This window comes from Petromyzon marinus (genome assembly GCF_048934315.1).
Source record: "Petromyzon marinus isolate PM22_M1 ecotype Great Lakes invasive population chromosome 84 unlocalized genomic scaffold, UKy_Petmar_22M1.pri1.0 chr84_unloc.1, whole genome shotgun sequence".
In the NCBI taxonomy this organism is placed as follows: domain Eukaryota; kingdom Metazoa; phylum Chordata; class Hyperoartia; order Petromyzontiformes; family Petromyzontidae; genus Petromyzon; species Petromyzon marinus.
The window spans coordinates 872,163-882,607 of record NW_027422638.1 but is presented as its reverse complement, the minus strand read 5'-3'; the positions used below and the strand labels follow the sequence as shown (position 1 = coordinate 882,607).

The window sequence follows — 10,445 nt, the reverse complement described above, 5'->3', positions numbered from 1 at the left end:
ATGCCCTGGTGGTTCCCCCTCTTTTTAGAAGGGGGGACCGCACAGACTGTAACAACTACAGGGGCATCTCGCTCGTCAGTGCGCCGCGAAAGGTCCTGGCAAGGATTGTTCAACATCGCCCCTTCGCCAGGCACGCTGAGCGAGAGGCTTGCGGAGCCCCGATGCGGTTTCAGGAAAAACGGCGGTCCTGCACGGATGCCGTGTTTTCTGTCCGTCTGCCTGCAGCAGAGGTGCAGGGAATTTCAGCAGGACCTGCGTCTCCGCTTTATTGACCTGGTCAAGGCCTGCGGGTACCATCGACAGGCCATTGGCTGTGAGCAGTTCTTCGTGCTTTCGGAGTCCCAGACCGTCCGCTCACGATCATTAAGGCCCTTCGTGACGGTGGGCGGGCCCGGGTAAAACTCTACGTGGCCGTGAGTCGGAGCCATTCCCTGTTCACCATGGCACGCAACAGGGATGTCCCTCCGGCTACCGCATTACATAGCATCACCTTCGATCACCCAGTTCCAGAAGCTGTCCGCCGCTGTACCAGAGGAATCTCATTGGAGGCTGATCGATGCCAGGGTACGGTCGAGGGGCGGCCACCATGTCGTGTACGCTGATGATCCGGTGGCTGCTGCTTACACTCTGAGAATGAGTTGGAGGTCTGGAGCTGAGGCTCAGTATTCTGAGCCTCAGGCACACGCTCACGTTGAGCCTGACCCAAACACTCACCCTGAGTGTGACCCTGGCACGCGCGCCGAGCGTGTGAACCTGTGATGATGCCTGTAGTGGTGTTGTAGTGATGGTGTCTGTAGTGTTTTTGTAGTGATGATGTCTGTAGTGTTGTTGTAGTGATGATGTCTGTAGTGTTGTTGTAGTGATGATGTCTGTAGTGTTGTTGTAGTGATGATGTCTGTAGTGTTGTTGTAGTGATGTCTGTAGTGGTGTTGTAGTGACGTCTGTAGTGTTGTGGTGATGATGTCTGTAGTGTTGTTGTAGTGATGATGTCTGTAGTGTTGTTGTAGTGATGTCTGTAGTGGTGTTGTAGTGACGTCTGTAGTGTTGTTGTAGTGATGATGTCTGTAGTGTTGTTGTAGTGATGATGTCTGTAGTGTTGTTGTAGTGATGTCTGTAGTGGTGTTGTAGTGACGTCTGTAGTGTTGTTGTAGTGATGATGTCTGTAGTGTTGTTGTAGTGATGATGTCTGTAGTGTTGTTGTAGTGATGTCTGTAGTGTTGTTGTAGTGATGATGTCTGTAGTGTTGTTGTAGTGATGTCTGTAGTGTTGTTGTAGTGATGTCTGTAGTGGTATTGTTGTAGTGGTGTTGTAGTGATGTCTGTAGTGTTGTTGTAGTGATGGTGTCTGTAGTGTTGTTGTAGTGATGTCTGTAGTGTTGTTGTAGTGATGTCTGTAGTGGTGTTGTAGTGATGTCTGTAGTGGTGTTGTAGTGACGTCTGTAGTGTTGTTGTAGTGATGATGTCTGTAGTGTTGTTGTAGTGATGATGTCTGTAGTGTTGTTGTAGTGATGTCTGTAGTGTTGTTGTAGTGATGATGTCTGTAGTGTTGTTGTAGTGATGTCTGTAGTGGTGTTGTAGTGATGTCTGTAGTAGTGTTGTGATGCCTGTAGTGTTGTTGTAGTGATGTCTGTAGTGTTGTTGTAGTGATGTCTGTAGTGGTGTTGTTGTAGTGGTGTTGTAGTGATGTCTGTAGTGTTGTTGTAGTGATGATGTCTGTAGTGTTGTTGTAGTGATGTCTGTAGTGTTGTTGTAGTGATGTCTGTAGTGTTGTTGCAGTGATTATGTCTGTTGTGGTGTTGTAGTGATGTCTGTAGTAGTGTTGTAGTGATGTCTGTAGTGGTGTTGTAGTGATGTCTGTAGTGGTGTTGTAGTGATGTCTGTAGTGGTGTTGTAGTGATGTCTGTAGTGGTGTTGTAGTGATGTCTGTAGTGTTGTAGTGATGTCTGTAGTGGTGTTGTTGTAGTGGTGTTGTAGTGATGTCTGTAGTGTTATTGTAGTGATGATGTCTGTCGTGTTGTTGTAGTGACGTCTGTAGTGGTGTTGTAGTGATGCCTGTAGTGTTGTAGTGATGATGTCTGTAGTGTTGTTGTAGTGATGTCTGTAGTGGTGTTGTAGTGATGATGCCTGTAGTGATGTTGGCTGTATTGATGCCTGTAGTGTTGTAGTGACGTCTGTAGTGTTGTTGTAGTGATGATGCCTGTAGTGTTGTTGTAGTGATGATGCCTGTAGTGTTGGTGTAGTGATGATGCCTGTAGTGTTGTAGTGATGCCTGTAGTGTTGTAGTGATGTCTGTAGTCTTGTTGTAGTGATGTCTGTAGTGTTGTAGTGATGATGTCTGTAGTGTTGTAGTGATGTCTGTAGTGGTGTTGTTGTAGTGGTGTTGTAGTGATGTCCGTAGTGTTATTGTAGTGATGATGTCTGTAGTGTTGTTGTAGTGACGTCTGTAGTGGTGTTGTAGTGATGCCTGTAGTGTTGTAGTGATGATGTCTGTAGTGTTGTAGTGATGTCTGTAGTGGTGTTGTAGTGATGATGCCTGTAGTGATGTTGGCTGTATTGATGCCTGTAGTGTTGTAGTGACGTCTGTAGTGTTGTTGTAGTGATGATGCCTGTAGTGTTGTTGTAGTGATGATGCCTGTAGTGTTGTAGTGATGCCTGTAGTGTTGTAGTGATGTCTGTAGTCTTGTTGTAGTGATGTCTGTAGTGTTGTTGTAGTGACGTCTGTAGTGTTGTTGTAGTGACGTCTGTAGTGTTGTTGTAGTGATGTCTGTAGTGTTGTAGTGATGTCTGTAGTGGTGTTGCAGTGATGTCTGTAGTGTTGTTGTAGTGATGTCTGTAGTGTTGTAGTGATGCCTGTAGTGTTGTAGTGACGTCTGTAGTGTTGTTGTAGTGATGCCTGTAGTGGTGTTGTAGTGACGATGCCTGTAGTGATGCCTGTAGTGTTGTTGTAGTGATGCCTGTAGTGTTGTTGTAGTGATGCCTGTAGTGTTGTTGTAGTGATGATGTAGTGTTGTTGTAGTGATGATGGCTGTGTTGTCATTCTGTTTCTGTTGATCGATTGCAGAGTTGAAATCACAGTCACGTCCGGTTATCGTTGAGCACTGCGTGTGACCTGCGGACGTGGAGCTTCCACGGATTTCTACGAGTCACTTCCAAGGATTTCCTTAATTTTTTCCATGAGGAACTTCCACGGATTTCTACGAGCCACTTCCAAGGATTTCCGGGTTTTTTTCCATGAGGAACTTCCACGGATTTCTACGTGGAATTGACGGGGATTTGTGCACGGAGCTTCCCCGGATTTCTACGCAGAACTTTCCAGAACTTATTTTATTTTCATGAGGAACTTCCACGGATTTCTACGTTGAATTGACCAAGATTTGTGCATGGAACTTCCCCGGATTTCTACGCAGAACTTTCCAGGATGGATATATTTGTTTTTTCATGAGGAACTTCCGCGGATTTCTACGTGGATTTCACCAGGATTTGTGCACGGAACTTCCCCGGATTTCTACGCAGAACTTTCCAGAACTTATCTCTTTTTTTCCATGAGGATTTTCCACGGATTTCTACGAAGAACTTTCCAGAACTTATCTTTTTTTTCCATGAGGATTTTCCACGGATTTCTACGTGGAATTTACCAGGATTTGTGCAAGGAACTTTCACGGATTTCTATGAGGCACTTCCTAGAAATATTTTTTTTTACACGGAACTTTCCAGGACTTATTTGAGAAACTTTCCAGGATTTCCACTTTGAACTGACCAGGATTTGTACGTATGCATCGTGCGTGAGTGAGTGTGTGGGTCTCTGCGTGAGCCTGTGGGTCTCTGTGTGAGTGAGTCTGTGAGTCTCTGTGTGAGTCTGTGAGTCTTTGTGTGAGTGAGTCTGTGGGTCTCTGTGTGAGTGAGTCTGTGGGTCTCTGTGTGAGTCTGTGAGTCTCTGTGTGAGTCTGTGAGTCTCTGTGTGAGTGTGTGAGTCTGTGTATGAGTCTGTGAGTCTGTGTGAGTCTATGGGTCTCTGTGTGAGTGAGTCTGTGGGTCTCTGTGTGAGTGAGTCTGTGGGTCTCTGTGTGAGTGAGTCTGTGAGTCTCTGCGTGAGTCTGTGGGTCTCTGTGTGAGTCTGTGAGTCTCTGTGTGAGTGTGTGAGTCTCTGTGTGCGTCTGTGAGTCTCTGTGTGAGTCTGTGGGTCTCTGTGTGAGTGAGTCTGTGTGAGTGAGTCTCTGTGTGAGTCTGTGGGTCTCTGTGTGTGAGTCTATGGGTCTCTGTGTGAGTGAGTCTATGGGTCTCTGTGTGAGTCTGTGTGAGTGAGTCTATGGGTCTCTGTGTGAGTCTGTGTGAGTGAGTCTGTGGGTCTCTGTGTGAGTGAGTCTGTGAGTCTCTGTGTGAGTATGTGGGTCTCTGTGTGAGTCTGTGAGTCTGTGTGAGTGAGTCTATGGGTCGCTGTGTGAGTGAGTCTGTGAGTCTGTGTGAGTCTATGGGTCTCTGTGTGAGGAGTCTGTGGGTCTCTGTGTGAGTGAGTCTGTGGGTCTCTGTGTGAGTGAGTCTGTGTGAGTGAGTCTCTGGGTCTCTGTGTGAGTCTGTGGGTCTCTGTGAGTCTATGGGTCTCTGTGTGAGTGAGTCTGTGGGTCTCTGTGAGTGAGTCTGTGTGAGTGAGTCTGTGGGTCTCTGTGTGAGTCTGTGAGTCTCTGTGTGAGTCTGTGAGTCTGTGTGAGTCTGTGGGTCTCTGTGTGAGTCTATGGCTCTCTGCGTGAGTGAGTCTGTAGGTCTCTGTGTCTGTGGGTCTCTGTGTGAGTGAGTCTGTGGGTCTCTGTGTGAGTGAGTCTGTGGGTCTCTGTGTGAGTGAGTCTGTGGGTCTCTGTGTGAGTCTGTGGGTCTCTGTGTGAGTGAGTCTGTGTGTGAGTGAGTCTGTGAGTCTCTGTGTGAGGCCTATCCTCAATCCACTGCTGGATGAAGCCCCCCCCCAAGCCCCCCCCCCCCTTCTATGCAGTATCAGACTCACAGCCGTCCTCGGGGTCCTGCCTTGTCTGTCACCATGGCAATGGAAACGCCGTCACTGTGACAACCAAGGGACCATTGCCAAGGCAACGGAGGAGCGGTCACCACGGCAACAACACCACTGCCGCCTGGCAACCAAGGAGGGCATCGCGGTTGCCATGGCGATGGAGAGGGCGATGTGACCACCGTTGCCATGGCTACTGAGTGAACCTTGACCTGGACAACAAGTGGGTACCGTTGCCGGGGCAGCCGAGGTCAAGCTTGTCTCCATGGCAACCGAGGTACCCGTGTCCTATGGAGAGCGTTGCTAGGGCACCCGTCAATGGACCAATCAGGGGGGGGCGGGTACCACGTCACAGGAAGTGATGTCACAGGAAGTGATGTCGCAGTCAGCGATGATGGATTTGCGTTTGCCTGGAAGTTGCTAAGCAGATTATCCGTGTCTCCCAGTGTCTCCCAGTGTCTCTCAGTGTCTCTCCCAGTGTCTCCCAGTGTCTCCCAGTGTCTCTCAGTGTCTCCCAGTGTCTCCCCCAGTGTCTCCCAGTGTCTCTCAGTGTCTCCCTGTGTCTCCCCCAGTGTCTCCCAGTGTCTCCCAGTGTCTCTCAGTGTCTCTCCCAGTGTCTCCAAGTGTCTCCCAGTGTCTCCCAGTGTCTCCCAGTGTCTCTCAGTGTCTCCCAGTGTCTCCCAGTGTCTCCCTCAGTGTCTCCCTCAGTGTCCCCAGTGTCTCCCAGTGTCTCCCAGTGTCTCCCTCAGTGTCTCCGCCAGTGTCTCCAAGTGTCTCCCAGTGTCTCCAAGTGTCTCCCCCAGTGTCTCCAAGTGTCTCCCCCAGTGTCTCCCAGTGTCTCCCCCAGTGTCTCCCAGTGTCTCCCAGTGTCTCCCAGTGTCTCCCCCAGTGTCTCCAAGTGTCTCCCCCAGTGTCTCCCAGTGTCTCCCAGTGTCTCCCCCAGTGTCTCCAAGTGTCTCCCAGTGTCTCCCAGTGTCTCCCCTTGTCTCCCAGTGTCTCCCAGTGTCTCCCAGTGTCTCCCCCAGTGTCTCCCCAAGTGTCTCCCCAAGTGTCTCCCAGTGTCTCCCAGTGTCTCCCAGTGTCTCCCCCAGTCTTTCCCAGTGTCTCCCCGTGTCTCCCCCAGTGTCTCCCCCAGTGTCTCCCCCAGTGTCTCCCCCAGTGTCTCCCCCAGTGTCTCCCAGTGTCTCCCAGTGTCTCCCCCAGTGTCTCCCAGTGTCTCCCCGTGTCTCCCCGTGTCTCCCAGTGTCTCCCAGTGTCTCCCCCAGTCTCCCCCAGTGTCTCCCCCAGTGTCTCCCAGTGTCTCCCCCAGTGTCTCCCCGTGTCTCCCCCAGTGTCTCCCCCAGTGTCTCCCAGTGTCTCTCAGTCTTTCCTTGTGCCTCTCAGTCTTTCCCAGTGTCTCCCCAGTGTCTCCCCCAGTGTCTCCCAGTGTCTCTCAGTCTCCCCCAGTGTCTCCCAGTCTCCCCCAGTGTCTCCCAGTGTCTCCCCCAGTGTCTCCCCCAGTGTCTCTCAGTGTCTCAAAGTGTCTCCCAGTGTCTCCCAGTGTCTCCCAGTGTCTCCCCCAGTCTCCCCCAGTGTCTCCCCGTGTCTCCCCCAGTGTCTCCCAGTGTCTCTCAGTCTTTCCTTGTGTCTCTCAGTCTTTCCCAGTGTCTCCCCAGTGTCTCCCCCAGTGTCTCCCAGTGTCTCTCAGTCTCCCCCAGTGTCTCCCAGTCTCCCCCAGTGTCTCCTAGTGTCTTCCCCAGTCTTCCCCAGTGTCTCCCCGTGTCTCCCCCAGTGTCTCCCAGTGTCTCTCAGTCTCCCCCAGTGTCTCCCAGTCTCCCCCAGTGTCTCCCAGTGTCTCTCAGTCTCCCCCAGTGTATCCCAGTCTCCCCCAGTGTCTCCCAGTGTCTCCCCCAGTGTCTCCCCCAGTGTCTCCCCCAGTGTCTCCCAGTGTCTCCCCCAGTGTCTCCCAGTGTCTCCCTCAGTGTCCATGTAGGCTGGGTTCTTAAGCAGTCGACGACTATTTATTGAGTCTTATATATTTATAAACCTACACGCTGACTAACTTGCAAGCTCACAAAGACAAAGGTCCCCCGTGTAGCCTGTAACAGACTGTAGGGGGCAAGTGCTGCTAGCGAGCAGCACCTCTGAAGGCCGGTAACGGTACACGAGGGGGTGGGTGGCCAGCACCACGCCCGGCCGCCTTTGTCTCTCCCCCATTGCTGGCGATGTTCACTGCACACAGATACACCAGGTACTCATTTGAGGCTGAGTCGACCTAGGGGAGGCCCAGGACCGGTTCAGAGAATCGTCACCGGTGGTGTTGGCCGTGAGCGGGAATCGAACCCGGGTCGCCGGGTTCATAGCGCAGCGTAGCGCTACCTACTACACTACCCCTCCCCACACACACATACACACACGTACACACACACGTACACACATACATTCACACACATACACACACATACACATAGCATTCACACACACATACACACACGTACATACACACACGTACACACACACACGTACATTCACGCACATACTTATACACACACACATACATTCACACACATACACACACGTATATACACACACGTACATACACACACGTACATACACACACGTACACACGTACATTCACACACACACATACACACACGTACATACACACACGTACATACACACACGTACACACACACACACGTACATTCACACACATACATACACATACATTCACACACACATACACACACGCACATACACACATACACACACGTACACACACACGTACATTCACACACACATACATACACACACACACGCACATATACATACACACGTCCATACACACGCACATACACGCACACGCACATACACACACACATACGTACACGTACACACACACGTACATTCACACACACACATACGCACACACGCACATACACACGTACACACACGCACATACACACGTACACACACATACACACATGTGTACGTACGTCACCACGCTTTGTAAACCCTACCACTGATAAGCATGCGGGCACCCGCCTTTAAAATGTCACGGTTCTTTTTAAAGTTATGATTTATAACGCCGCCGATTATTACTATTATTACTATTGTTATTATTACTATTGTTATTATGACCATTGTTATTAATACTATTGTTATTAATACTATTGTTATCACTATTATTATTACTACTATTGCTATTATTGCTATTGTTATTATAACTATTTTACTATTAATACTATTGTTATTACTATTATTTTCACTGTTATTACTATTATTAATACTATTGTTATTACTATTATTATTCTCACTACTACTACTATCGTTAGTTTATGGTTGTACAATGCCTTATTTTTGTATGTTTAAAAAAAAACCAAAGACTCGGTATATTAATAATGATGATGATATGAATATTAACTTTCATTCTCATTCGGCTGTTGTCTGAATTAAGTAATTATTATGCTCAGTTAATAAAAGTACAGCAGCAATAACACGTACGCGTGAGTGTCTGTGTGTGAGTGTGTGAGTGTCTGTGTGTGTGTCTGTGTGTGTCTGTGTGGGTGTGTGTGAGTATCTGTATGTGTGTGTGAGTATTTGTATGTGTGTGTGAGTATTTGTATGTGTGTGTGAGTATCTATGTGTGTGAGTGTGTGTGAGTATCTGTGTGTCTGTACTGGTGTGTGTGAGTGTCTGTGTGTGAGTTTCAGTGTGTGTGAGAGTGTCTGTGTGAGTGTCTCTGTGAGTGTCAGTGTGTGTGTGAGTATCTGTGTGTGTGTCTGTGTGTCAGTGTCTGTGTATGTGTTTGTGAGTATCTGTGTGTGTCTGTGTATGTGTTTGTGAGTATCTGTATGTGTGTGTGAGTATCTGTGTGTGTGTGAGTATCTGTGTGTATGTGTGTGAGTGTGTGTGAGTATCTGTGTGTCTGTGTGGGTGTGTGTGAGTGTGTGAGTGTCTGTGTGTGAGTGGTAGTGTGTGTGTGTGAGTGTCTGTATATGTGTGAGTGTGTGTGAGTGTCTGTGTGAGTGTGGGCAAGGTCCAATCGGTGAGCTCCTCCGGCAGGCAAGGCTGCGTTGGCTGGGCCATGTAGCCCGCATGCCCAGCCACCGCATGCCAAAACAGCTTTTGTTCGGCTGGATACAGGGGGCTAAACGGGCACGGGCTAGAGAAGAGATGGAGTGATGTGGTACAGGAGGACGTGGAGCTGAGTGGACTTGCTGATGACCGGTACCAGCGGTGTCAAGGTTGGCCTCTGTGGAGGAGGCTCGTGAAGGATGCTACTGGGCAGTTGGAGGCAGTCGCCCTCCAACAATAATGGAGGGCGGAGGAGCGACGCTCACAACAATGAGCGGAGCGCCGGGTGGCTAAAGCACAGCAGGATGGCACAGTAGGGGGCACAGGTGGTGCATCAGCCAGTCATCTCAGTCGACCCGTGGCACCTGGGTCTGCCCCGTGACCTCCTGCCAGCGGGCGTTTGACACTTCACGTGGCCTCAAGGTGCACATGGCCTGGCACAAGCGTCGTGGTGACGTCACCGCCACTTAGTGGCAAATAGCAGTTGTTGTTGTGTGTGTGTCTATGTATCTGTGTGTCTATGTGTGTGTGTGTATGTCTGTGTGTCTGTCTCTGTGTGTGTCTGTCTGTGTGTGTCTGTCTGTGTTTGTGTGTGTGTGTCTGTGTGTCTGTCTGTGTTTGTGTGTGTGTCTGTGTTTGTGTATCTGTGTGTGTGTCTCTGTGTGTGTGTGTCTGTCTGTGTGTGTGTGTGTCTGTGTTTGTGTATGTGTGTGTCTGTCTCTGTGTGTGTCTGTCTGTGTGTGTCTGTCTGTGTTTGTGTGTGTGTGTCTGTATGTGTGTGTCTGTCTGTGTGTGTGTTCGTATTCTTGGTTCTTTCGGTAAAGTCGCCGCGTAAAAGGGAAACAATAAAATAATAAAAATATAAAACAATTTAATTATTGTAAAACAATAAAATTATTATTCTTGGTTCTTTCGGTAAAGTCACCACGTAGAAGGGAAACAATAAAATAATTAAAATATAAAATAATAAAATTATTATTCCTGGTTCGTTCGGCAAAGTCACCACGTAGATAGGGAAACAATAAAATAAAAAATATTTTTTTTGTAAAACAATACAATTATTATTCTTGGTTCTTTTGGTAAAGTCACCACGTAGAAGGGAAACAATAAAATAATAAAAATATAAAACAATACAATTATTGTAAAACAATAAAATTATTATTCTTGGTTCTCTCGGCAAAGTCACCACCACGTAGAAGGGGAAACAATAAAATAATAAAAATATAAAACAATAAAATTATTATTCTTGGTTCTTTCGGTAAAGTCACTACCACGTAGAAGGGAAACAATAAAATAATAAAAATATAAAACAATAAAATTATTGTAAAACAATAAAATTATTATTGGTTATTTTGATAAAGTCACCACGTAGAAGGGAAACAATAAAATTATTATTC

The 10,445-nt window shown here is 48.2% G+C and overlaps 1 protein-coding gene and 1 long non-coding RNA gene across 2 annotated transcripts in view; one reads left to right on the top strand and one right to left on the bottom strand.

Annotated features, from left to right (window-relative positions):
• LOC116936856 (uncharacterized) overlaps positions 1 to 8,468 on the top strand; it is a 76,743-nt gene extending 68,275 nt beyond the window's left edge. The window contains exon 10 of the mRNA XM_076059032.1: positions 3,061 to 8,468. Within this exon, the coding sequence (XP_075915147.1) occupies positions 3,061 to 3,107 (47 nt within the window). The 3' untranslated portion in view covers positions 3,108 to 8,468. The remainder of the gene's footprint in view (positions 1 to 3,060) is intronic.
• The window catches only part of LOC142908405 (uncharacterized), a 234,127-nt gene that overhangs the window by 28,254 nt on the left and 195,428 nt on the right, over positions 1 to 10,445 (bottom strand). The window lies entirely within an intron of this gene.